Source organism: Pararge aegeria, chromosome 14, assembly GCF_905163445.1.
Source record: "Pararge aegeria chromosome 14, ilParAegt1.1, whole genome shotgun sequence".
NCBI classification, from domain to species: Eukaryota; Metazoa; Arthropoda; class Insecta; order Lepidoptera; family Nymphalidae; genus Pararge; species Pararge aegeria.
The window spans coordinates 164,622-188,845 of record NC_053193.1 but is presented as its reverse complement, the minus strand read 5'-3'; the positions used below and the strand labels follow the sequence as shown (position 1 = coordinate 188,845).

Below are 24,224 nucleotides of genomic sequence, written 5' to 3'. Positions count from 1 at the left end.
AAGAAAATGATATGACATGGCTGGCAGACCCTTTACCACACGAAGTTATCAGGTAACTAACTCATTTGATTGGAAATTGGTGTTAAAAATGTGTAAAATTTCTCATTTTACCAATTGTCGATATATAAGAGTAAAGCGGAGGAAATGAACATCAGGGTGAAATTGAGGGCTAAGCGTATGCGGAGGCGGCGCGGAACAGTGAGCGACACTGGCGCCGACAGCGGGCTGCGGGGAGTTCCCCGCAATACACATCTCCAAAATATGTAGCTGCAAATACCGCCATGAGTTATACGAGTGTTTTGTGAACAACCCTACAAAGTGCCGTTGCGCATACGCTTCGTCTCATCTCACTAGCTACTACTAGTGTATTACACGTTCAAGGTATCAGATTTCTTAGGACTCTTTCCTACATGGTAAAAATAAAATTCCATGATTATTTCCGGTCCAACATATCGACTACGTAGACCAAACTATTTAATACTAAACTGACAGATATATTCACAAGCGTGCTGGTGGCCCGCCGGGCGGGCAGACGGCATCGGGCGACACGACACTCTGAAGTCTACATTTTCACACGCTACGGCTGAGACTGTGGAGAGTCACAGTGCGTCTGAACGCCCCGGCCGAGCCGTGGCGGTCAGATGTAGCCGTGCCACGTTCGTAAGATCAAAATTAAAATATATCTTTGTATTTAAAGTGCTATTTTTTCGTGACTCGTTCGCAAGACGTTCAGGTTTATCTACAGTGACGCTTGTGAATACGATTTTTAAAATAATGCAATAATTATTACTTCAAATCTGCGTGATAAAGAAAATCGGGTGTACTCAATCGTCGAGCAGTCAGACTTACAAAAATTGTCGCACGAGTTCGCACGGGACGATATAGTTAACTCGGGTAAATTAAACGTCGGTTTAAAACTTTCGAACCGACCCCTTAAAACATGTCACAAACTCAGCGGAAATACGTTAACAGTTATAAATGATAAGTTACATCGGATCGCACCACCGGAGCGAGCGCCGCCACGCCGCGCGGCGCCTAGCTGGGCTTCACCATGCTCAGCAGCAGCTCGATCTGCTCGTCCACGCGCGCGCTCGTGCCGCTGCAACAGGGGGCCGTGAGCGCGCGCCGCCGAGCGCGCCGTGCGGCTCGGCGGCACTCACCGGAAGGCGGCGGGGTCGGGCCCCACCAGCGCCACGAGCTGCGGCACGTCGGCCGAGTGCGCGGCCAGGCGCGCCAGCGCGGCCAGCGCGCGCCACAGCGCCGCCTCGCCCGGCGCCCACGCCAGCAGCTGCAGCGCCGCCATGCACAGCTCCACGCTCACCTCGTCGAACACCTGCGCACCATCGGACCGATACGTTCTATCGCAGGAGTTGCGTACGAGCCGCTCTCCCTCTCAGACCCGGCAGATACCGTCGAAGGAATCCATCTCCGGGAACCGAACGCACGTGTAGACCGAATTGTTCGTTCGACGAAGAGTGCCCGGCGATATACATTTGAAACTTTCCGTCCTTTATCGCTTCGCTCGGTATACTTCTCGATATGAGAGACGCGACTCGATTTTCAGAAACCGAGCGAATTTAAAACTCACATTGCAACGGTGTCGTTGCACTCGGCCGACGCTTCGTGAACAGTAACAAAGTTTATGTTTGTATATTCGTACATTTAAACTTCGAAACGTATGTTATTATATGCCATTAGACATAATCTTAAACGACACATTTACACCAGAGGTTTACAGAGGTACTTTATGGCGTAAGTAAACAGAAGTATAACTAAACTTTTGTGTAAAAATAAAGATGGCATTCTTAAGTTCGTACAAGTCATGTTTGTCATATATAAAAATTCTCGGTACACTATTTATTATTCATTGTTCTTAGCGGCGAGCGAATACGATATTTTGAAATTCCGCCATATTTAAGGCGAACTATTTCGATTGGCGAATTTTGTTCAATAAGTATGTGGGTATCATTTAAAACATAAATATGAAATTTTTTAGGCCTATTATGAAACTACAGTAAACGGGCCTGACCGGTTCGTAACGTAAATAACGACATCTTTTAAACTTGTCTGGGTTCAATGTCCTGCATGAGATTTCATTATACGTAAAACGCAGTCACATTCACTACTAAGAATGTTACACTACTGTTGCTTCCTTTGATTTTATTACCAGCGAGATTTTTGCCTTTGCTTGGTTGCGGCAGCCTGAGTTTCGGAAACCACTTCGCCGAGTATGCGAGGGACATATGCAGAAATAAGCATGACGTAGTACTTCCCCGGATAAGCTGTCACCAAACAGTTTTCTACTACTACTAAATACTTGATAATTTAATGCAAACAATAATATAAAGGCCAGGGCCGAGAAAGAGTATAGTCATTTGAACATAGCAATAAAGGGATTAGAACATAAACATGTACAAACGGCACCTCACTGCTATTACGGAATACATACAAATGACGGCTCCGCTGATACTGCAGCGCGTAAGCCGCGCAAACACGCCGCGAATTGCGCCATCGAGCAAACAAACAACAGCCGCCGGGGTCGCGATCACAGCCCTCGCAACTCGGTACCAGTGCTGTGGTTACAGTGCAATCTGTCATCTGTTCATTTGGGCCATTTGATGTAAAAGAAGAATATGATAGCTTTTTAACGGCTTTTTAACGGCTGAGACAAAATCAAACTTAACACTAGATCAGAAGCACACTAAACTAGCCGGGTACAGCCACTGCGCGCGAGTGAGTGTTACGAGCTGGCTCACGCACGTCGCTGGACGGAAGACAGCTCACCGAGAATCAAAAAATACGCCCTTCGCGCGTCCCAGTGTAGGTAATCTGCACTCGAATAAATTAGCACCGACATCGGGCTCCGCCGCTGAAGGCCCCATCCCCCATCCAGTGTCCGACTTGTTTAACCCCAGCGCTCGACTCGACCTCCAGCTATGTCGAAGTAGCGGATCTTATCCACGGCTACCTATCACTGTGGCAGTGAATGTTATTATCTCGATTGAGTCAGGATTATCGCGAGACGTAGACTACGGCACGGTCAAAGGGATTGATGAAGGCAAATATTATAAGCAGATAAAAGTTATTATTAGCGATCACCTCGCTCTCTCTTTGCCTTGATTTGAATAGCTCTGGGATATATATCGCCATAGAACAAGTACAATTGATATTAATGCATCAATGACAGTTGCCTATTTAGCTGAATGGTTAAAACTTTAAATTCTGAAAGCTTGCTAAACAATGATATTGAAATAGCATTTAAATTTTAATCAATAATTTGACACACCGTGTAGTAATTCCTGGATTAATTATATATACGTGTTGAACCGGTAATTGTATTTCTTGTGCGGGAAAAAAGACATCATATTTCCAAGTGAATTTATGCCTGGGCATATTTTGTTAAACTGTCATGAGCGCGCGTTACCAATTGGATATTATAGCGCGTATCAGCTCTCGCAGATACACAAACAAATACTGCGCATTGAGGTGGAACAAACAATCATATCTTTTGACGTGACAACGTCTTATAAATTGGTTTGCCGGGTGACACTTCAAGAAACTGCGTTACGCTCCGCTCACGTTATGCGCTTACAATGAGAGCGAGTGAGAGGCACGCGTCCCTTCCACTCGGGCATGGTTAGCCCGCCTAAGAGCGAGAGAGACAGACATAAAAAGTGAAAGGCACGCGTCCCTTTGTAGTAAACGCTGTTTCATTGTACGCAAATGTATTGCAAGTTATTGTATGTATATTTGTATATAAATACGTATGTATGTGTAAAGGTAAAAATTAAATTTTGTTAATATGAAATTCAGTGCGAGATTCTTTGTATAAATAAATGTTTTAAATTGTTACTATTATTTCATCCTTCTTCCTACTATACGAATGAATATTCACATTAAAATTATTTTACCACTCAAAGTCGTTGTCACGTAAAACTTTCGCCCGTATACCGACTTTACAGGCAACCAATTTTTTTAGCGAGAAATCAGATGTCAGAACTCAATAATAACAACGTTTGTTTTTCTTGATTATGTTATGGACAGTATAATAAATGAGGTGTTTATGAAAACACTTCCGTGGGTATTTTCCAATTGCCTACATTCTTTTGGGAATTATTCATTGTTTAGCACAATACATAATACATTTTATAATAGCATATTTAAAATGAATTTAAGTAATGGACATCGAGTTTCGAAGCAGGCATTTTTAAAATTAAATTATTCCATGAATTTCTGAAACACAAGTAGGACATTGTATAGCAGGAAACCAATTTTACTGGTGATTATTATTAATGTAGATGGGCATTACTTTACAAACCATGTTGCCAAAACGATCGCGCTGAACGAACGCAAATACAAACTCCACAATAAACGGCCATACATACAGTTTCAAGACGATCGTATCATTCGCCGTTGCCGTGACTGAACTCAGGAGGTAGGAGCTGTGAACGGCGGGGGACCCTGGGAGCGACGGGGAGCGCGGAGGCGGGGGCTGTGGGGGCTGTGGGGGCGCACCTTGGACTTGGCCGACGGGGGCAGCTGCTGCCGCAATGCGGCCCCCTTCCCCAGGCGCTGCAACAAGCACACGACTGCACTACCCTCGCACGCGGACGGGACAGTAGTTAGGGCTGAATACCCTGCGTAAGCTGGTTAAGTGCTCATGCGAAAGTTATAAGCTTTCCACCCATTCGTACTTTACTAACGAGCGTACGTTTTTGAAATAAGATTAGCTCGCCCAATTAAAACCAAACATGAAAGTGGCAATACTTATTCTCGTGGCAGGATGAGCTAGCAACCAACGAAGGATGACTGTTGTGCTTCGCAAACAGATGGTGTGTGTTACCATTTCGTTTCATTTCTACAGACCAGTAAGGATAGTATACATGCCACGAGACAATTATTTTGGCCAATTTTTTGTAATAACAAGTTATCATTTAAGGCCAACGATTTGAATTCTTACAAGACCGAGCTCAGCTCAAACTTGACGGGCGCATTAGCGATAGTAAATAAGCACATTAACATGCGCACTAATGAATGGCAGATGATAAGGCGTACAAACTGTTGCTGTTTGACGGTCTTGTCTTCGGAACGAGTCCATGTCGCGGAACAAGTCTAAAACAGTTCCAACAACGATGTTTGGTTAGTAGCTGCCTCGTTAGTATTGTTAGTCAATAGGCACATTTAAAAAGATAAGGAGAGGGTAAACGGGTCAATCGAAACATGATGGCGAGTTTCCATTGCACTGTTGAACAGAAGTCAGTCACAGAAAATTTATATGAGTAGCTGCGGTCAGGTTCAGACGGACCAAGGAAGGACTGATCAACAGTTTTCACAGACTGCAGGTTTTGGCATTTTTGTCTAAAATAAAGGTTTTGCTAGAGCACCGTTAATTCAAAATAAAACGTCAATAATTGCAATTAACATAATAATCGCCCGTTTATATGTAATGTCGATTGTAGTTATGTTATGTACGCGGCTATATATTGCCTATTATGCTACGTGCTATTTATAGAACAGTGCACAGAAAAATAGGCCTTCGAATATATGACTATTTTCGATTTTTTTTCAGCTAGATTTTATTATCACAAGACTAAATTCCTGAAGCTGATTCTGTTAGTTTCAATTTATTTTCGTGCGCATGAAACTACTAATCTGCGTTTGTAGCGTAAATAAGATTCACAGGAAGCCGTCAAGCGGTGAGATGTTTATCTGAAGTTTGTAATTCTTTTATTTACTGTCGTTATTCACGATACCGGCTCCCGTACATCACAAGGCGAACGTATTTGACATTTTAAACCTAACACACATTCCCTTCGACGCTTGTCGGTCCAGGAGTCTAGATTACTTTTAGAAGCCTAGCTAGCCCGCGACGGTGCAGGTCAGACTGTCAGACCGAGAAGGTAAAGCGCAAGTCGACGAGACTACAAACGCAGTTAGCTCCGGGGTGCGGAGAGCAGAAGGAAGGGATACTGACCACGGTTTTTACCTCCTTGGTGGCCACGTTGTACAGCAGCGCCGTGCCCGCGTCGCGCAGCTCGCCCGCCTCGCTCAGCACGCAGTGCACGCACACCTGCGCCGCAAGTCGGATGGACAATCGCACTTACACTTCTGCATCTTCTGCATACTTTATCTAACGTGATTGCAATCAAATTGATTCTAATTGATCTGGAGACTTTAGAATAGATGTATTATTTTATTCCTAGCCGATATATGAAACATTTGGCTTTTGAAATTTTGGTTTGAATACGGTTCGGCCGACCGCGGCCGTTCCGAGCGCGGTCCGCCGGCGAGCGAGGGTCCGGCGTCCCGCGGGCCGGCTCACCTTGGTGGTGACGCGGATGTTGGACAGCGTCTGCCCGTCGGCCTCCCACTCGCTGATGTACAGCAGCCACTCGGATGACGACGTGTTCTCAAACAGGTTGCATATCTGTTCCAAATGGATATCATTATTACAGAGTGGGTGGCTCACTGCTGTTGCTTGAAGAGGTATCATTTAATTACTGTCGTCGGTCTTGTATCAGAATTATAATCATTATTTTAGGGATTTTGAGATGTTGTATAAAACGACCATTGTAAACTGATACGGCATGAGCAATTCATGAATTATGTGTAAAACTAATGAATTATATATGTTTCAGAATCTTTCACCGGGGATATCGGTGCAGACAAAGTCCGTATATATTTGTTGTTAAAAAGACACTCACGAAGTGCGCGAGCGCCAGCTGCTCGTCGGCGGGCAGGCGCTCGACGCGCTGCGCGTAGGCCAGCAGCGCGTGCTCGCGCCGGTCCTGGTGCAGCAGCAGCGCCACGTCGTCGCGCAGCGCGCCGGCCGCCAGGCAGCGCAGCGCGCGCACGCGCACCTCGCCCTTCAGCGCGCCGTCGCGCAGCACGCGCCCTGCACACACGGCCTGGGCCTTCTCACTCCGCACCGCGGCGCCGCACCGCGCGGGCCGCCAGCTCACCGATGAAGGGCAGGAAGTCGTCGCCCAGCACCCAGCTGCCCTCGCCCTGCACCAGGTACTGCCGCAGCTCGTCGAGGCTCTGCCGCTCGGCCGCGCTCAGCTCCGCGCCCTCCAGCGCCGCGGCCAGCGCCGCCCACTCCTGCGCGCCCTGCACACGACACGCTAGCACCCGCCGCCGCATCTCTCGCGGAACCCTCGTGCCCCGTAGCGGGCCGGCGACGCGTCGATATGACGTTGATGAATGAATACCGAAAAGTATTTCAATCGCCATCACTTCATTACATTGCCTACTCTCAGATGAGTCACGGTGACTATTTGAGAAATGTAAACTCGATTCATATTTGGCTCTGATGCGCGAGACGCTTCCGCCCGACTGGCGAGCGACCGAACGCATAAATGGCGTGGACTTTTCTGGAAAGGGCTCGATCCTTGTACTCGACAAAAGTATTTTGCATGCCACCGTGTTACGCTGCCATCTCTTGCAGCACGTGTGTGCCATAAAATGTTAAAATAGCTTATGATTTTGACGATTTCGAGGGTTAGCCATTAAGTGAATATGGATCGCAAACTATTAATACTGACCGCGTTGTTTGCGGTATAAACTATTGCTTCAAACCGTCCTCGCTATTGTTGATATTGGCGGTACTGTGTATACGGATATGTCTGAGGTGTGTGATAGCACTTTTGCGCATTATTTGACTTATTGCTGACAAGTGTAGCATATTTTGGGTACTTTGTTTTTATTTGATGAAAATTTTGCTCTCGATCCCCATCTTTCGAGTTTTCGATAAGAGAAGTGCGTAAACCTCTAAGGGGTTTGGCATATTATTGAATGAAAACGCTTTCGCAATTATTATATCAGTCAGGATTTCAAAATATTTTATGGAACAGTTCGGTTTATTTCCGTCCGACATTTCTAACCTCGAAACCCTGAGACGTCGATAGGTTTTACGTACAAAACGCGTCGCTCCCTCGTTGCTCGTACGCAACACCTAGATTCTTCAAATCATCAATGATCTTCTGGATAAGTGCACACGCGTGCTGCAGCCTACTCACGTCGATGTCGCGGTACACGATGGGCGGGTCGCGCGGCGCGGCGCAGCGCTCGTCCGCCTCGACGTCCGCCGCGCTCGAGCTGGGCCCGGCCAGCACGCACGGCTCGGGCGCCTCCACTGCCTCCGCCATGTCTGCAACCGCCGCATTGCTGGAGCTTGGCCGACAGCCACGAACGTCGGCCAAGGGCCAGCCGCGTGTTATATATTACACCAACCATTTAGAGCCACTTTTGCCCTCTAATACCTCATAATCTTATTCAAATAAACACATGAAATTTAGTTTTTAGATTAACTAAAACCCCAAATTTCGTAACTCAAACGAACACGCCCAACGGTTATTGAGATATAAAATAATAATAAAATCGATAACTCGGCATATCTATTGCCTATCGTACCTATACTATAAACTAATAAACAATAAAATCGATCACCTAAGACTTTTTCTATAATTCCAAAACCCACTCAGCTTTGGAAAATGTTACGTCAGTCAGTAGCTTCTTCTTGGGAATGATGATTTGATAGATCGGGATATTGGTGTGCGATGTGAACCACTTCAAATAACTAAATCACTGATGATGTACAAATCACTTCAATTGTATCTGAACCACCTATCTCTTATTTAACGTTATAAAAACAGAATCAAATCTGTCTCTATTTTCTTAATACTTTTTATTTTTATTTCCGCGATTGTTTTGGCGATAAAAAGTGTACTTATATTATGTCCTTCTCCAGGATTACAGCTGTCTCTGGCAAATTGCCCTAAGATCAGTATACTCAGTTAAGTACCATGTTTTTAGAAGTTAAGCATAAATATAATAAATAATATATATAATAAGTATAATATATAAACTTAAATCTCGCGTTAGAAGTTTAAAGAAATAGTTACTGTAGCTTCACAATATATTTATAATGATATAGTATTTGTAACGCAATATAATAGTCTATATACACAAAAAGTGCATATAAACAGTCGACTTACAAGAAATGGTCATAAATTAGTGACATCTGCGTATCGTCTGCGAAAGGTGCAGAAATCATTTGTGGAATTGAGTATACGCTTTTATAATAGGATTCCTAAGGTAATTTTGGAACTACCAACGCATAAGTTAACATAAACGCATAAGTTTGATATGTTAAAACACATTTATTACAGCGAGGTTACTATACAACTGATGAATTTCTTAATGACAAGGTTGCGTGGAAGCATCCGGCTCTGCTTTTATCTCTCACAAGATAGAAAAATGAATGCTAAAATGTAAAATGTAAATTGTTGATGTTGGAAAAGAGCAACTGCTGAGTTTCTTGCCGGCTTCTTCTCGGTAGAATCTGCTTTCTGAACCGGTGGTGGTGGAGTCTTAGTCTCAAAAATGCTTATAACATAGGCCTACTAGAAATAAATGAATTTTGAATTTTTTTAATAATAGTAATTGTTATACAAATGATAAAAATCAAAAATGTTAAGCCGAATATAGGTACACTTTGAAGGGAGGTGAGCCCACAAGGCCCAATCACTTCGCTTGAAGCGCTTTCAAAAAGTGCTCACTGAGAACTTGACTTTTTGATATTTAGCATTTCCGATTGGTTGGTTGGTTGTGTTGCGGTTGGGACAAACTTCACTCACTCATTTACTAGCGCGTCATAACTACAATAAACATTATTGCAAGTAACAGAGCAGATGGTGTACTGCTAGTGAAAATTAAAATTCAATCATGTTTTATTCATGTGGACCTTATTACCGGCACTTATGAATCGATCATCCATTTACACTAATGTTAGTGATGGTGATAGCTGCATTCGTTAACTTAAAACTAAAGCTAGGAAAAGCAATGCATGCCCCTTCTTACGACATTCCCCTATCCATGCAATCTTACTTTCAATTCCATAAACTTAGTAGCAAAAATTTTCATATTGTACTATTGCCATCAAAAAAGGTAAAATTTTAAAATTGGTAGTCTAGAAATCTTTTTTGTTTATAAGTCGTAGAAATCAATGTGAATTACTATCAATTTATATGCAATGTATTTACATGCACGTGCCCCTGTGCATGTCAATTTATTTATTTATTTATTTATTTAAGGGACAATCAACAGGTTACAACAACAACTCTTAAAAACTAAACAAAAATGAAATAACATATAAATGTAATATTGTAGACCCACTTAAAGACTGCCACAACTTGCAAATAAAAACTATATTGTTAGTTAGAAGGAGAAAAAACGATTAAGAGAGACATAAGCTAGCTAAACTAACTAACTAAATTATATTAAATTGTCAAACTTTTCTCCTCATCAATAATAAAAACTGATGATAAATATTTTTATTTATAAAAACGTTTTTAACAGCATATTATCTGATTGATGCTTCATAAAAATAATAGTTGCAGAACAGCCGCTAACTGGCTCTTTGAGTACTCTTCGCGATCGCGCCTGCTTGCGCCGGTCACAGTTATTTTCAGATATTTTAAGCGATTCATCGACAACAGGTTGCGTTATTCTCTACATCGCAGCAGTGGATTTATCATTCACATCACAGATAATCCGCGAGTATTTTAGAATGAAGGATTAAATCACCATATCATAAGTCAAAACACATACAAACCTAACAAATCACAGCTTATTAACAACACGGTATATTTCCAGCGGTGCAAACACCGGCACGCAAACAACAAACGGAACGATCACTAGCACAGTGGAAGGTAGCTCCAGTGGCACGCGCTGGCCCGCGCTCGGTGCCTGGCAGCGCGCCAGCCGCGAGGCGAGAGCGGCCGCGCGGTGCGGTCGCCCCGACACACGTCGGCTTAACCGATGGCTTTCGAAGTTCACCGTACCTCGAACTTCAGACGAGCGGCTTCTGCTGGTGCTGCACGTGGCCCCGAGCGAGGCGCGGGGTGCGCGCGAGTGCGGCCTAATTGCGGATCGTTCAACCGGCGGGAATAAATAGACGAGGTCGATCACACTGTCTAGTGTTACAATAGTTCGCGCGCTATTTGCACCACCTAAGCACGCGGGCGGTGGACCGCTGGGATCTACCGGCTGTGTTGTCTGCAATTATGTTCAGACTCACATAACATATACTTTTTGCAAAACCTTGTTTAAAATTGTTTTTTTTTTTATCAGACTAGCTATGTGTTAGTTACACCGCATCATGATAACAAAACAATTGAGCTGTAGCTCAGACACTTGCAACTGGCCGGACGATCACAAATGTAGAATTGAAAGCACAAGGAAAAGATGCACATCAAATACAATGAAAAATTTAGCTAGATTTGCTATAATCCGCGTTTCAAGACATAATAAATATTATAGTATATAATTTATTCAATCTTGAAACACCACACCAAAGGATGTTGCATAATACATAGTTGACTTTACAATGCTAAATTATCAAATGCACAGTTAGCATTGTAGCAAATTAATGAATTTAACTAATACACCTATTGTACACAACATAAAAATACTGGAAAAATTATAAATACTAGTTTACACGATGTATACAAATAGGCGACATTATCGCTACATAGCGATCAGTTCCGACGGCGTAAAACAAAGCTCCGGACGAGAGGTAGAGAGGTAGAGGTGGTGCATACCTATAAATATTTTCACATATACATAAATACTATAATTCCGCAAAGAAACACCGGCCTCTTTGCTATAATCTAATGCAAGCTAAAATTTGCAAAAATAATGCAACGAGATACGGCAGGATTCGGGGTGCTGAGCCAACTCTGATCAACAACAATCTTTAGAATAACGTAATAGTTTTCTGCCAAGAAATTGTTAGTGCCAGACTTTGGTTGGTTTGGTTTGGTGTTTAGTTTCAGGATACAGATCCTATGGTCGGAGGGGCACTCACCGTCGGCGGCGTCGTCGGCGGGCGCGTCGGCGGGCGCGTCGGCGCGGCGCCGGCGCTTCTTGTCCTGGCGGCGCTGCTTGCGCGCCAGCTTCTCGGCCAGCGAGCTGCGGCGCGCGCCCAGCTGCTGCGACAGCGCCCTGCGCACAAGCGCACGTCACGGGCGCGCCCACGGACACGGGCGCGCCCACGGACACGGGCGCGCCCACGGACACGGGCGCGGGCACTCCCGTAGCAAACAGGGCTTGGACCGAAGACTCACCACGCGTTTCCCGAAACAGCGGGTGGCCGTTTCCTAAGTCAGGGCAGGTTCCGTTTGTTTCACATTATTTGAGGCGGTTTCAAATGACCGTTATTTTATTATTGTAACTTTTTTTTAAAACATGCTGCATGAAGAGTGCGTTTACGTCGATGTGAAAGCGGTTCTGAAGTATTATAAAATCATAACAGTACGCTACCAACCGTAGTAAACGTAAGAAAGCAATATGATTATATTCACTTTCAATAAAATATAATTAAAGTTTTTAAACAATGACGACATAAACAAAGTTAGCAGCGTCGCGCAACTCAACTAAACCGCAGCTAAACTCTGTATTGCAGACTTGTTAGGAGGATTGAACTGATTACAATAAGCGCTTCTCAATGTGACAATTGTTCATAAGATACTCATTGATATTGTTGAATCGTTACATTTAATAAATAGGCATTTGTAATAATGTTCGCAGGTTCGAGTAGTATGCCGAGAAGATTTAAATAACCATCTTAATGTGTAACCATATCGGAGCAAATAAATACATACAATTTCCTCACCTGTCGGTAGCCATGTTCATACTTTTGCTTTTACAAGGTTACGTTGAGAAATTTCATGATAAAACACGACGTAGTTCATTCGCAGTCCGTGGTAGTTCATTTGTACTCTAAGAGATGGCGCAGATTTATTTGTTAGTCGAATTTGAGTCAAGTCAATGTTTTTTACTTATCTTATGGCCTGTTTCACCAAGTTCTTTTTTCAAAATTTGAATATAAACTATCCGACGCTTATAAGGTGTTAAATTAGACGCTTATTATATAAAATAATTTTTCACTACTTTTGTACTTGTAAAGTATGTTTTAAATATATATGAAAAAACCAATAAAACATACTTGCTCATTCCCTGTGTGTTTATTTGTTTTAACTATTTCAATTCACTTGTTATTTTTTCAAAAAGTAACTTAAAGATGGTTTAAATATAAGAGAAGTATAAAAATATAGTATGAAATCGTATTAATACTATTGTAGACACAATTCACAAACTTCAATAGTAATTCCATGTAGAAAAGGATAGCAGCATCCTTATTAGACCAGTTCGTTTCAGAGATTCATGTAAACAGAATCGCCACCAACTTTGCACTGATCTCACTGGAGTGCAGATGTTGCGAATCGGCCGGGGGTCCCCGGAGATATGTGTGTACACACTTGCACGAACACTACGCGCCAATTGTGATCTACCTGCTCGTTCTACCTCGTTTCGTTAGTGGGTTGAGATAGTTTTACTACTTTTATTGGTATTTCAAAGGCAGTACTATATGTAGCCGGGTCGTTCCGGAGCGCGGCCGGGTCCAGAAGGGCCGCAGCTGTGGCGCGGCGACCGGCGCGCGACCGCCCGCAGCGCGCGCCGCACCCAGCCGGCCGGCGCGTCGCGGGCGCTACGCCGCAAACGCACGTACGCGGACAAACTCAATTTATTGAAACGCAATCGCGGATGCGTCAGAAGTTGCAAGGATAATCACGAGCTGTGCTGCAGAATTATAGTATCTTTTCGACGGATTCGAGCGCCTTTCTTTATGACATGAGTGAATAGGCATCTTCTCGGCGAGCGGGTTCTACCTTTCATCGTCACTCTCGATCGGGTAGTCCATAGGACCAACGTCACGTCTCACGGAGGGCGTTCTGTAAGAGGACCTCCGACGTTCGATGCCGAACGACCCGCGGTGGCGCGCTCGTCACCGGAATCTCACGAGGTCGACTGAAAAGTTCAGCAGGCTACGAGAACTTGCGCACCGGTGGCGCGCATGTGGCAAAGAAGCGAACGGGCCTAGCGCTCACCTGGCCTCCTCGATCTGGTGGTTGAGCGTGAGGAAGTCGGGGCTGTCGGCGCGGGCGCGCGGCGGGCCGGGGCGCGGCGGGCCGGCGGGCGGCGGGCCGGCGGGCGGCGGGCCGGCGGGCAGCAGGCGCTCGAGCGCGGCCTGCAGCGCCCGGCGCAGCGGCGGCGGCAGGTCGCGCTCGGGCTGCGCCAGGATGTGCTTGGGCACGCGCGCGCCGCACGCGAACTGCGCCACCTCGTCGCTGAAGTGGTTGCAGTTGTGCTCCAGCAGGCGGTAGGCGGCGCCGCTGCGGACGGACGCCTGCTCATGCGACTTTCGAAACACTACTCCGAAATATCGCACCATATCGCTATCGCTCAATCCGACATTCTTGTGTTTTGGTAAATATCACAAATGTGATCATTTGTTAATTGATACTTGAAATAATAGTACATCTCCTATTCCCAGACGACAATTTGATATCACTAGCGTAATTTTTGCTCGGTGACTAACAAAATTGCCTTATAATACGCTAGTTTCATTATTAATGACCGACGGCGGATTAGAGTTAAGGTCGCTCGAGCATATGGCCGCGACTCGACGGTTAACACCATCGACGCAACACTGAGTGGGGTCCATTGATAATGTCGGACGTGCGATAAGCGTGTGATTTAAAGTGAGACAGAAAAGTACGTTTGTCGATTTCTAGCCAAAAAAGAATTCGGTTTCGGCAAAAAGGAATGTTTGTATTAGTTAGATAGTAAGTAGTTTGATGTGTAAAATAAGTTTTTTTTTAACACGCTTTTATTAGCTTCACCTGCATGTTTGTATGTATGTTTGTAACCGACTTCTTTGGACGCTATATTTACCCACTTTAAACGGTCAGATTTCGTTCAAACTTTGTAGACATATCGAGGACCAAAGACAATACACTAATTTGAAAAGATTATTCCAATTTTCAATGTAAAAAATATTTTTTTTTAGTTTTTTCGGACTATAGTAATTACAATTACTACAGCGCCATCTAGACCGAAATGTAAAAAAACTATGGCGTTACCAACAAATGGCGTTCGCGAACGTAACAGCGAAATCTAAGGTAAAATACTAATTCCACAGAAAACATTAAGCTACTAGATGGTAGAGGGCGTTAGCTGTTACTTTTTAATGGGCTGTTTTAAATAATAATTAGAACTTGCATTTCGAGAGACACTCTGATCGGGCACTCAATTTAGCAGCACCCACGGAATTGATAGTAGATTAGATCAAATAACAGTTTTAAAAAAAACAAGCTATTATAAATAAACCAAACTAAAAAGTAGAAAATAAATAATAGTTGAAAAAAACTAAAAAACACGCTTTCTATCGAAAATCGAACTAAAAAATAGAAAATAAATTTTAATAAATTTAAATTAAGAATAATTTTTAGTTTTTTTTTTTAAACTATTATTTATTAGTTATTCTAAAGGTGCGATATTAATTGTCCGTAATTTGGTAAATTGTCAATATCAGATATAATATAATATTATAATATATATTACATAAGCTGTGATATGTCATGAAAATACGAAAAGTTAAAAAAATAATTGTTATCTCGTTATTAAATATTGCTTCCTCCGTTTGAGGCTATTTCATTTTTATTTATTTTTTCATTCGCAATCGTGTTAAAGAAGCATTATTTAACCTAGTTTATCAAAAATCAATTCGAAAGCAATAAAAGTGACGTCTTCGGACTAAGGTTATGTGAGGGTACTTCTACGAGGGCCTCATCGACAAACGTGACATAAACTCGGAATAGCAAAGCGACGTTATGGCGCACTTCAATCTTTAAACCATCAGAACGTGCTAAACGCCGCACTATTCCGACGTTACGACTCGTTTTCGGGAAGGCAGTGAGGTATCGATAAATAAAATCTGCGCCAGGCGGCCCGGGGAGGGCGCGGCCAGCGGCGGCACTGACGAGTAGGCGGAGGCGGCCAGGCCGCGGATGTACTCGCGGAACACGGGGAAGGGCACGAACGTGGCGCCCAGCCGCTGCACCCGCTGCGGCGCGCCCAGCGCCGTGCCGCCCTGCAAGCGGAGCTGATGTATCGACGACTACACCTAGCGTGCGGGCGCCGATGAGTCGCTTAGCTGTCCTGCTCGCTAAAGTAGCTCATCGTGTAAAAATAATGTTACGCCCACGGCTGTTTCTAACACATTAATGACGACAAAACCGAAGATGAAGTCACCTTAACAATTTGTGAGCATTCCTGTTGGATATGATCGTTTTAGCGGCGCGTATTGTGCGAATGGGTCGCGGCACGGACGCCATGGGTGCGAGAGAGATAGCCGGCTCGACGCCACGCCGAACGCGAGGGAGACGGAGGAGGCTATTACTGGAGGATATTGGGGGCACGCAGGAAGAGCCGCTGACTGAACGGATGCACTTTTATCCTAATTGTGTGGCTTTTATGTAAACTCTGACGCATTTCTTACGCCACAAAAGCCGCGCGTCTGCGTAGAAACGATTTCGCTCATTGCAAAGACATCTCTCTACTGAACTGCTAAACCCCCGTAATATCCGTATATTCAAAGAAGTTTCAATTTAAATGGGGTTCGAAGGAAATCATACAGTTTTTCGACCGACCCTATTTTGCTCTTTTAGGAGTACATCTCCTCAATTAAAGTTACAGTCAAATATGTCTTTATTCAAATAGGCACTTTTGATGGCTCCATAGATGGCAGTTTCCTTCAAATGAATTACTTATTGTATGTAGCCTAGTATATATTGCACTGCAAGTATATTTTTGCTTCTAAAGTTCAAACTATTGTAGTTACATTTTTTCTTAAATCTAAATATGTTTTTGTGAACATACATTAAATTTGCAAATATTTATTGGCTAAAGACTGTCATTATCTTAACATATTTACATTTATCACTGAATGAATCTCTCGAACCCAATTAATAATATGAAAATTTGATAGGTTAAGTAAGTACATGCTGTGTTGTTTTTTATTGCGATTTTTTTTATTTGTTTTAATTATTTTCATACTTAGATTTCTTTCTAAAATTTTCCCACATAAATTTAATAATATCATCATCAGATATCTGATGCCACGATGCTACTTTAAGTTTAGTCAAAACTAATTTTGCGCAAAAGCAAAATTAACACCCATGAATTGCGAACTAATAGATTCGCGCCATTAAAGAACAGATTTATAAAAGGCGGTCGATTTTGTTCTATTGCATACGGTCAAAAGAGGTAACTCGACATCGGCAGTCAAACTCAACAGTCAAACCTATATAGACTTCCGATATGGTTTCCATCAGAGGGTATGATTGGCCTGCGAATACTGAACTCGTTACGCAGTATCAGCCCCGGCCTTGCACGAAGGCCCTCCTACAACGAGTAGGTATATGTTAGGAGAGGAATCAATCGCCACACGAGTCCTCCGCCGCGGGCGTCTCGACACGGTTCGCAGTGCGGCGGGCGCGTGAGGAAGTGCAAATAGCGCGGGAGACACGCGGCGTTCGACGTGATTTATATATCTACGACGCGGATATAAACACACCCGCACCGAGCGGGATCTCCCGTACTTCACCCGCGGGGCTCTGGGGATCGTGGCGACTGAGGCCGCGCTAGCTATGCAAATATTTACTCTACGTATTAGCTGATTGCGCCGCTGCCCCATATCGGTAACTAGGCTGTGAGCATGTTCAGACGGGTACAGTCGTTCTACCCCTTCTACCCCTATGCACGGTAAGCCATCCGGGTCGACCATTATCTATAAAGCCTGTAGAGTCGCTCTCGAGTATCGAATCAAGATCGTGTCATAATAGAATAAACTGAAAGTTACTTCAGTACAGTTAGTATACTCTGTTCTATCTGCCGAAATTTATTTACAATATTTCCACAAGAAACTCTCGCTGTAGTGGTGCGGATGAACCGCGTAGAAGCGGGGAAACAAAGTGAAGCCTTGCATAAGCGGTCCAATAAAATTAAATAGATATGACGTGATAACGTGCATGGCACGCGTCATAATTCTGAGCGTGTATACGAACATAAATACGGGGTCAAAACGGAACGTAACAATTGCCATGCGGACTGCGGTGTCCGCCGCGGAATATAAATAGAAATTTCCGTTCGTCGCGCTGAGCGCTACATCGCAGATGACGGCTCCATTGTACGCTGCGTACGTTGCAATATGTTGCAAAACCCTGGTAGGTATATCCTATAACCCTAATACAAGACACTTATTTTACGATGCAAAAATAAATCGTAGTAAGTCTCCTGCTGGACATAAGCTAATAGAGATTCGTGCACCACTCGCAAGTACGTCGCTCGTATCTTTTACTTGAACGCATTCGTACACATAGTGAGAAGTCCACTTGTCTCTTGACATGGGGGTCGCGAATTCAGTACTAACGACGTCAACGTCCACCGACCCCTTAACTAAGTGTAACGCCCATTGGTACCTCTGATCGTCGACTCGATGAGCTCTTACACTGAAGCTTTAACGGATGTCTTTCTTTATATATATTCACCTAGACATACTCGGAGCATAGCTCTCTGTATCTATCCATGAGTGCTCCGTGCTGCGACACCCGTAGTTGCGCACGGGAGACAAAGTCGAGGTAGTGTCGACGCAACAAGCGACTCACCGGTGCGCAGCTGGTGACACCACCGCCGCCGTAGAAGTACTCGCGCTCGAACACCACCACCGCCGTGTGCCACACGCCCTCCACCTGCCGCCCTGGAAAGACATGCCACCAGTTACGCTTTACGCCCTGCTCAACCCATCTTCGTGAGCGTGACCACCTGTTAAGGCTTATTTGCGCAACGATACTAAAAAGCTTGTTCATGGTGCATGTCGTTTTATAAATTTAGCCAAGATCCATTCAAAAGTATCACTCATATTGAAGAATTTATTTGAAGATTTTCTGAGTCTCAAAGGCACGTAGGAGATGTTAAATATCTTTCGAGGCTTTGACACCTGCTCATTCCGAATAAATAAATTCTGCGCGTCTAATTTTAAAGCTCAATAAGTTCAGTGCACAATTTGATTGGTGACAGCCAATTATGCCGAAGCGTGATGATCGTGACGTTACTCGTTATTTGCTGCCAATAAAACGTGCACGATAAGGTCCTATTCGACTTTTAACTGCGGCAAAGTAATATCGCGCTTGTTTGTTGGCAATAGGAATTGAAACACATGTACATTCCAGGGAAATCACACACTTTTTTCACGAGTTTCAATCTGTGAACGCGGAAATATGGCTGGAATACTCTTGAGCGGAACGCGTAGTATTGTGACTGAAACCTACTAGTAGACTAGCGTTGGGGCGAAGTTTGTTTCTCCAGCTCTATATCCCACATATTAATATATTTCCACATATTAATTCACTTGAATCTTAATATAAACTTAGCCCGATAAAGCGCAATATTTTCGCAAGACCTACACAACAACCTCAACCAAGACAGACAAAAGAAAATTGTCACGTTGATTGATGAGTGGAGATTAACGTTTATGCGTAGACCATGAAACAAACTTCTCCCTGAGATTTTAAAAGCTGATGATAAAAACAAATTGCAAGACTTTCTTGTTCACTACGGAACCCTAAAGTACTTGTAAAAATGCAAATTCTGCATATCAACAGAATTTAATATTGTAAGGCTTACTATATTTTGTAAGGCTTGTCTAAATGTGTTTCCTTTTGTTCTAAAAGAAGTTGCAAAAAGAAGAGATTATTTAAGAGGCACATACATCTCAAAAGCTGACAACTCAATCTCTGCCAAAATTTCATGTGAGTTCAGCCATCAATTACAAATTTAAAATCAACTTTACTCATGATAGTTTAAATTCTAAAACTTGCCATGATTTCATGATATGATTGTGACCTGTCAGCAGTGGCGGATTTACCAGCAGGCTGAGTAGGCTGGAGCCTAGGGCGGCAAATTTTAAGGGGCGGCAAATTTAGTTCATAAATTTATTATTTCGGTTTACAAATTAAAAAAAAAAAATATTATACACAGTGTGTAATTTACACACACATAATAGGAATTACGAAAATTGGAGAGAAATTAAAATATTTAACAAAAATCGAAATATTCTCATAAACAGTGCTAAATAATAAATATTTCAACATCTCTGCATGAACAATTCCTAAACGCTTTACTAATTATACATTAATGATTATGAACTTTTAGAATATCGCGATTCGATATTATAATCGAAATTTAGTAATTTTTACATATATTCTTCACTGATAACTGCTATAATTTTTTCTCCGTGTACCTAATAATTATGAGATCTGCTTACCCAATCCAATCGATATAATATCGACGGTCTAATAAAAATACTGACTAAAATTGACTAATTTTTATTAAATAAAAAACTAGTTCAATATCGTATAGAGATCATATTAATCAAATAACTGATAGTTAAACGACTGTGACTTGACAATAAGAAAATTCCCTCCACAAAATATTATGAAGTGAGACAATTTGCTCATTAGAAAATTGATACATTTTATCAGTTAATTATTTTATTTGCAGTAAGAAAAAGTTTGGAAAATCCAAATGAGCAGGCCTTAAGCGCTCATGTCGTACACGAATTATTTAAATTAAATGTTTACATCAGTAAATTTGATAACTTTTTCGCGGAGCCAACTTTTTCAGAAAATGCCAATCGGAATGAATTAATTATAATAAGATAAAACAATACTCAGCTGCAATTTTTTATTCAACGGCTTCTCTTCAGTTAAACAAGTATATTAAAAAAAAATTGAAGTGAAAAAATTATTTTTTCGAAAGTTATCGTGTTTACTGTGAACACGATCATCCAAAATCCATACGATATGGCATTAAAATTACTTCCTTTTAAATAAAAAATAATTAATCATAACTCATAACCAAAAATATTATTTTTATAAGCTCAGAGATCATTTTTCTTTCCGATAAGTTGCTTTTTAAATAATATTCATGTACATCATATTTATTAGGTACGGTTTAATGTGAGAAAACATCGGATTTAGATTTTTAGGCAAGAGTAGAGCATAGTATCTACTACGCGCTTCGCATTTAAGGCATGCAATTGCGTAGTCGTATTTGTATTGTAACGCCAGAACAAACGACATGACGATTCGGTAAGAGTGTCTGGCTGAATGGATAGCACAAGTGTGTGTACTACACTTTCAAAGCTACCTTTCGTCTGAAAGAATTTCAATAAAACCAATTTCTGGATCATTAATAAGTCTGTCTTCATTCCTGCAAGAACAGAATCTAGGAAACATTTATCCAAACATGGATATAGCACTTCTTATGGCTCTTTGTACACCAGCGGCAAATTGTTCAGGTGAAAGAAGCTTCTCTTGCTTGAAGAGAGTAAAGAACTACCTACGATCGACTTTAAGTCAAGAAAAGCTAAACGCTTTAGCTCTCTTGTGTATAGAGTCAGAGCTAATGAACAAGATTTCGTACGACGATATAATAAATGATTTTGCGAATTCAAAGTCTCGCAAAAAAGTATTGTAATGCTTTTATAATTTAACTTAAATCATAATGCTAACAAATAATAAAGAAAAGATATATTTATTGTATTGTTTTTAAACTGTGAGTGTAATAATAAATGTTAATCAACGTTCGCCAAATGTATGTTTTTTACGTAAGCTTAATTCATATTTTGTAAGTATTGTATAGTTTTAAGACATACCTTACCTTACTTTAAAAGTGGTATACGATTGAGATATTTTTTCCTTAAAATAATGTTTTTTGATAATTCTTTGCTGTAAAAATAATCAAGGATCTAACACGGTACCATAGTTCTCAATAATAATAACTATATGAGAAAAGTTGATGTAACGAGGATGATGGAGCACAAATTATAAAGTTGGAATTTTATTGATAGAAAATTGATATGATTGTGGACTAAGATATCAAAATTTAGAGGCGGCATAAATTGAATAGCCTACGGGCGGCAAATCTATAAATCCGCCACTGCCTGTCAGCTTAACATTTGTAATGTTCCTTCAAAGATTAGCTTGATTGTAAATAGTATAGTATAGTTATACCTAGTATGGATGGGGACAGCAAGGCAGCCAGGCCATTGGTGAGGTCGTAGATGTAAAGGTCCACCGGCACACCCTCCTCATTTGCCATGGCGGCACTCAGAACTTGTCTTCCACCTGCAGCATGTAATTACACATTTTACACTGGCAACAAGAAAATAAATAACATGATTGGAAAAAGCATTTAAACATTTTATTCTAATATAAAAAACTTGGCTTTTAATACAATTTGTATAATTTACTTGGATTCAATCTTTTAGTTTGAAGAAATTTCTGAATATAAAGATTTTTCAGTTTCATATCATAATAAGATTCTAAAATATGCTGCCTTTGTTACACAAATTTTAAATTACTTGTTGTTTTGGTTTTATTTATTATCTATTATTTGATTTATTCAATGAAATTTGTAGACTCATGGTATCACATTATTAATTTATCTTTGAAATTTAATTAAATAAACCTACTAAGCAAATTATAAAGATGCACTGCTATTGTTGGTAAGCACTTTTTCACTTATTTTTGGGAACCAGCTTCATAATTCAAAGAAGCTGTAATTAATGAGAAATAGTTGAATGGGAATTTATTTTAGTTCTCTAAGAGTAAGTTGTCTATCAAAGTATATATCGGTGATACGATATGCGAGCAGGAATTCGAGAGAAGCGACGCGACGCGGCGGTGCAGCACGCTACCCACCTGTGCCGGCGCCTCGGCCGCGCGCCGCCCACTGGATCACACTACACATTAACTATTTATAATCCACATACCGCGCGAAATTTATTTCAACCTGTTAACATCACTCGCAAAGTTTGTGTATGTAATTTAAAAAACACCATTACAATTAATTGGTGCTAAATCAATCTTACAAATCATATCATTTAAATTTTTAAACACTCACCTGTGCCACACTGATATGCAAGTGGCAATTACTCAGCGTAAATGATACGCTATATTAATTTGATTGGCCAATCCATTGAAAAATCAGGGGAAAACATTGTTTAAAACACCCACTAAAATAAAAGCACTGTAAGATATTATTTCTTTTACCTTAACTACACTGTACACTTGTTTATTTGTCTACGTGTGTTTCTAATTATTACAAAATTAAGATATTACAACTCATTATCTTCAATTCAACTCATTTTCTTATAGAATTCAAATAAACTTTATCTCTGTGACTTTGACAACCTTGATAAATGACAACAGAGTCAGAGACCATTTTTTTTTAATTCTTTCCTGAAGGCAAAGGTACAGTCAAGGTACAATAATTGACTGTATTGTTTCATACTAGCTGTTGCCCGCGACTTTTCCCGCGTTTGTGATAAAAACGAACTAAAATACGTAAAAAATTACAAAAGTATAAATATTAAACTGACTAAACGACGCTAAACTCACTTATTATACACTATTTGTCATAAGTAATAAGGACAATTATAATAATAAAAACAAAACAATATTTTACTTAACCATTATTAAAATTCTGTATTTGTATTGGATGAATTAGGTTACCAATGATAATCATTGTTCTTAGGTCCCTAATAACGTATAACGAACGTACGTATGAACAATCGTAAATTTAAAACAAAAGCCTGTAAACCAAAGGGCTTGCCTATCAAACCTTTAGTTTAGAAGGTAGGAAGGATATAAATTATTTTAAAAACGTGTGGTGTCGTGGAACACCAGATGGGAACAAAGTTCCTTATTACAAAAATATCTAGTCTAGTTAAAAATAAAATATTTATTTGGGTATAATTAAGATAAAAATCAAAAACTACTAAAAATGATCTTACAACTTTTATTTTATTCACAATAACTCATAATACATTAAAATTTATAAAATGACAAACCGCCGACGGAGTGCCTATACTTAGCTTATATATAAAAATCTTACTAGTCTCATAAGCAACTTCGTGCCAATGGAAAAATTAAGAAAATACCACGGTATAAGCAATCAGCTCCTCGCAGTTTTTAATTTACCTACACATTTCAAAACTGGTAATCGTAATTGCATTGCATTGGCTTGATGCAAATTGGCGTATACTGGATTATTTGCCCAAAATGCTATAGATGTGCAAATACGAAAGTTTCAAAAGTATACAGAGATTGTAATTCTATTAAACTCCATTACATTTGTGGTGGAAATCATGCATGCTACATGAATCATGTCTAGCCCAATGTTTAATATTTAAATTTATAGAACGAACGTTGTTATGTCATGTTTTTGTGAAATGACAACTGTCACTGAGTAGT

General features: G+C 41.3%; 1 protein-coding gene across 1 annotated transcript; it reads right to left on the bottom strand.

Moving 5' to 3' along the window:
- Positions 1-972: 972 nt before the first annotated feature.
- Positions 973-22,836, bottom strand: LOC120629421. The gene is given in 14 exon segments (XM_039898363.1): positions 973-1,099; positions 1,161-1,333; positions 4,516-4,572; positions 5,987-6,070; positions 6,323-6,427; positions 6,705-6,895; positions 6,963-7,110; positions 8,019-8,149; positions 11,870-12,006; positions 13,953-14,237; positions 15,888-15,997; positions 18,573-18,664; positions 21,981-22,094; positions 22,671-22,836. Coding segments are annotated over 14 exon segments (1,803 nt in total). The 5' UTR covers positions 22,720-22,836.
- Positions 22,837-24,224: the final 1,388 nt, after the last annotated feature.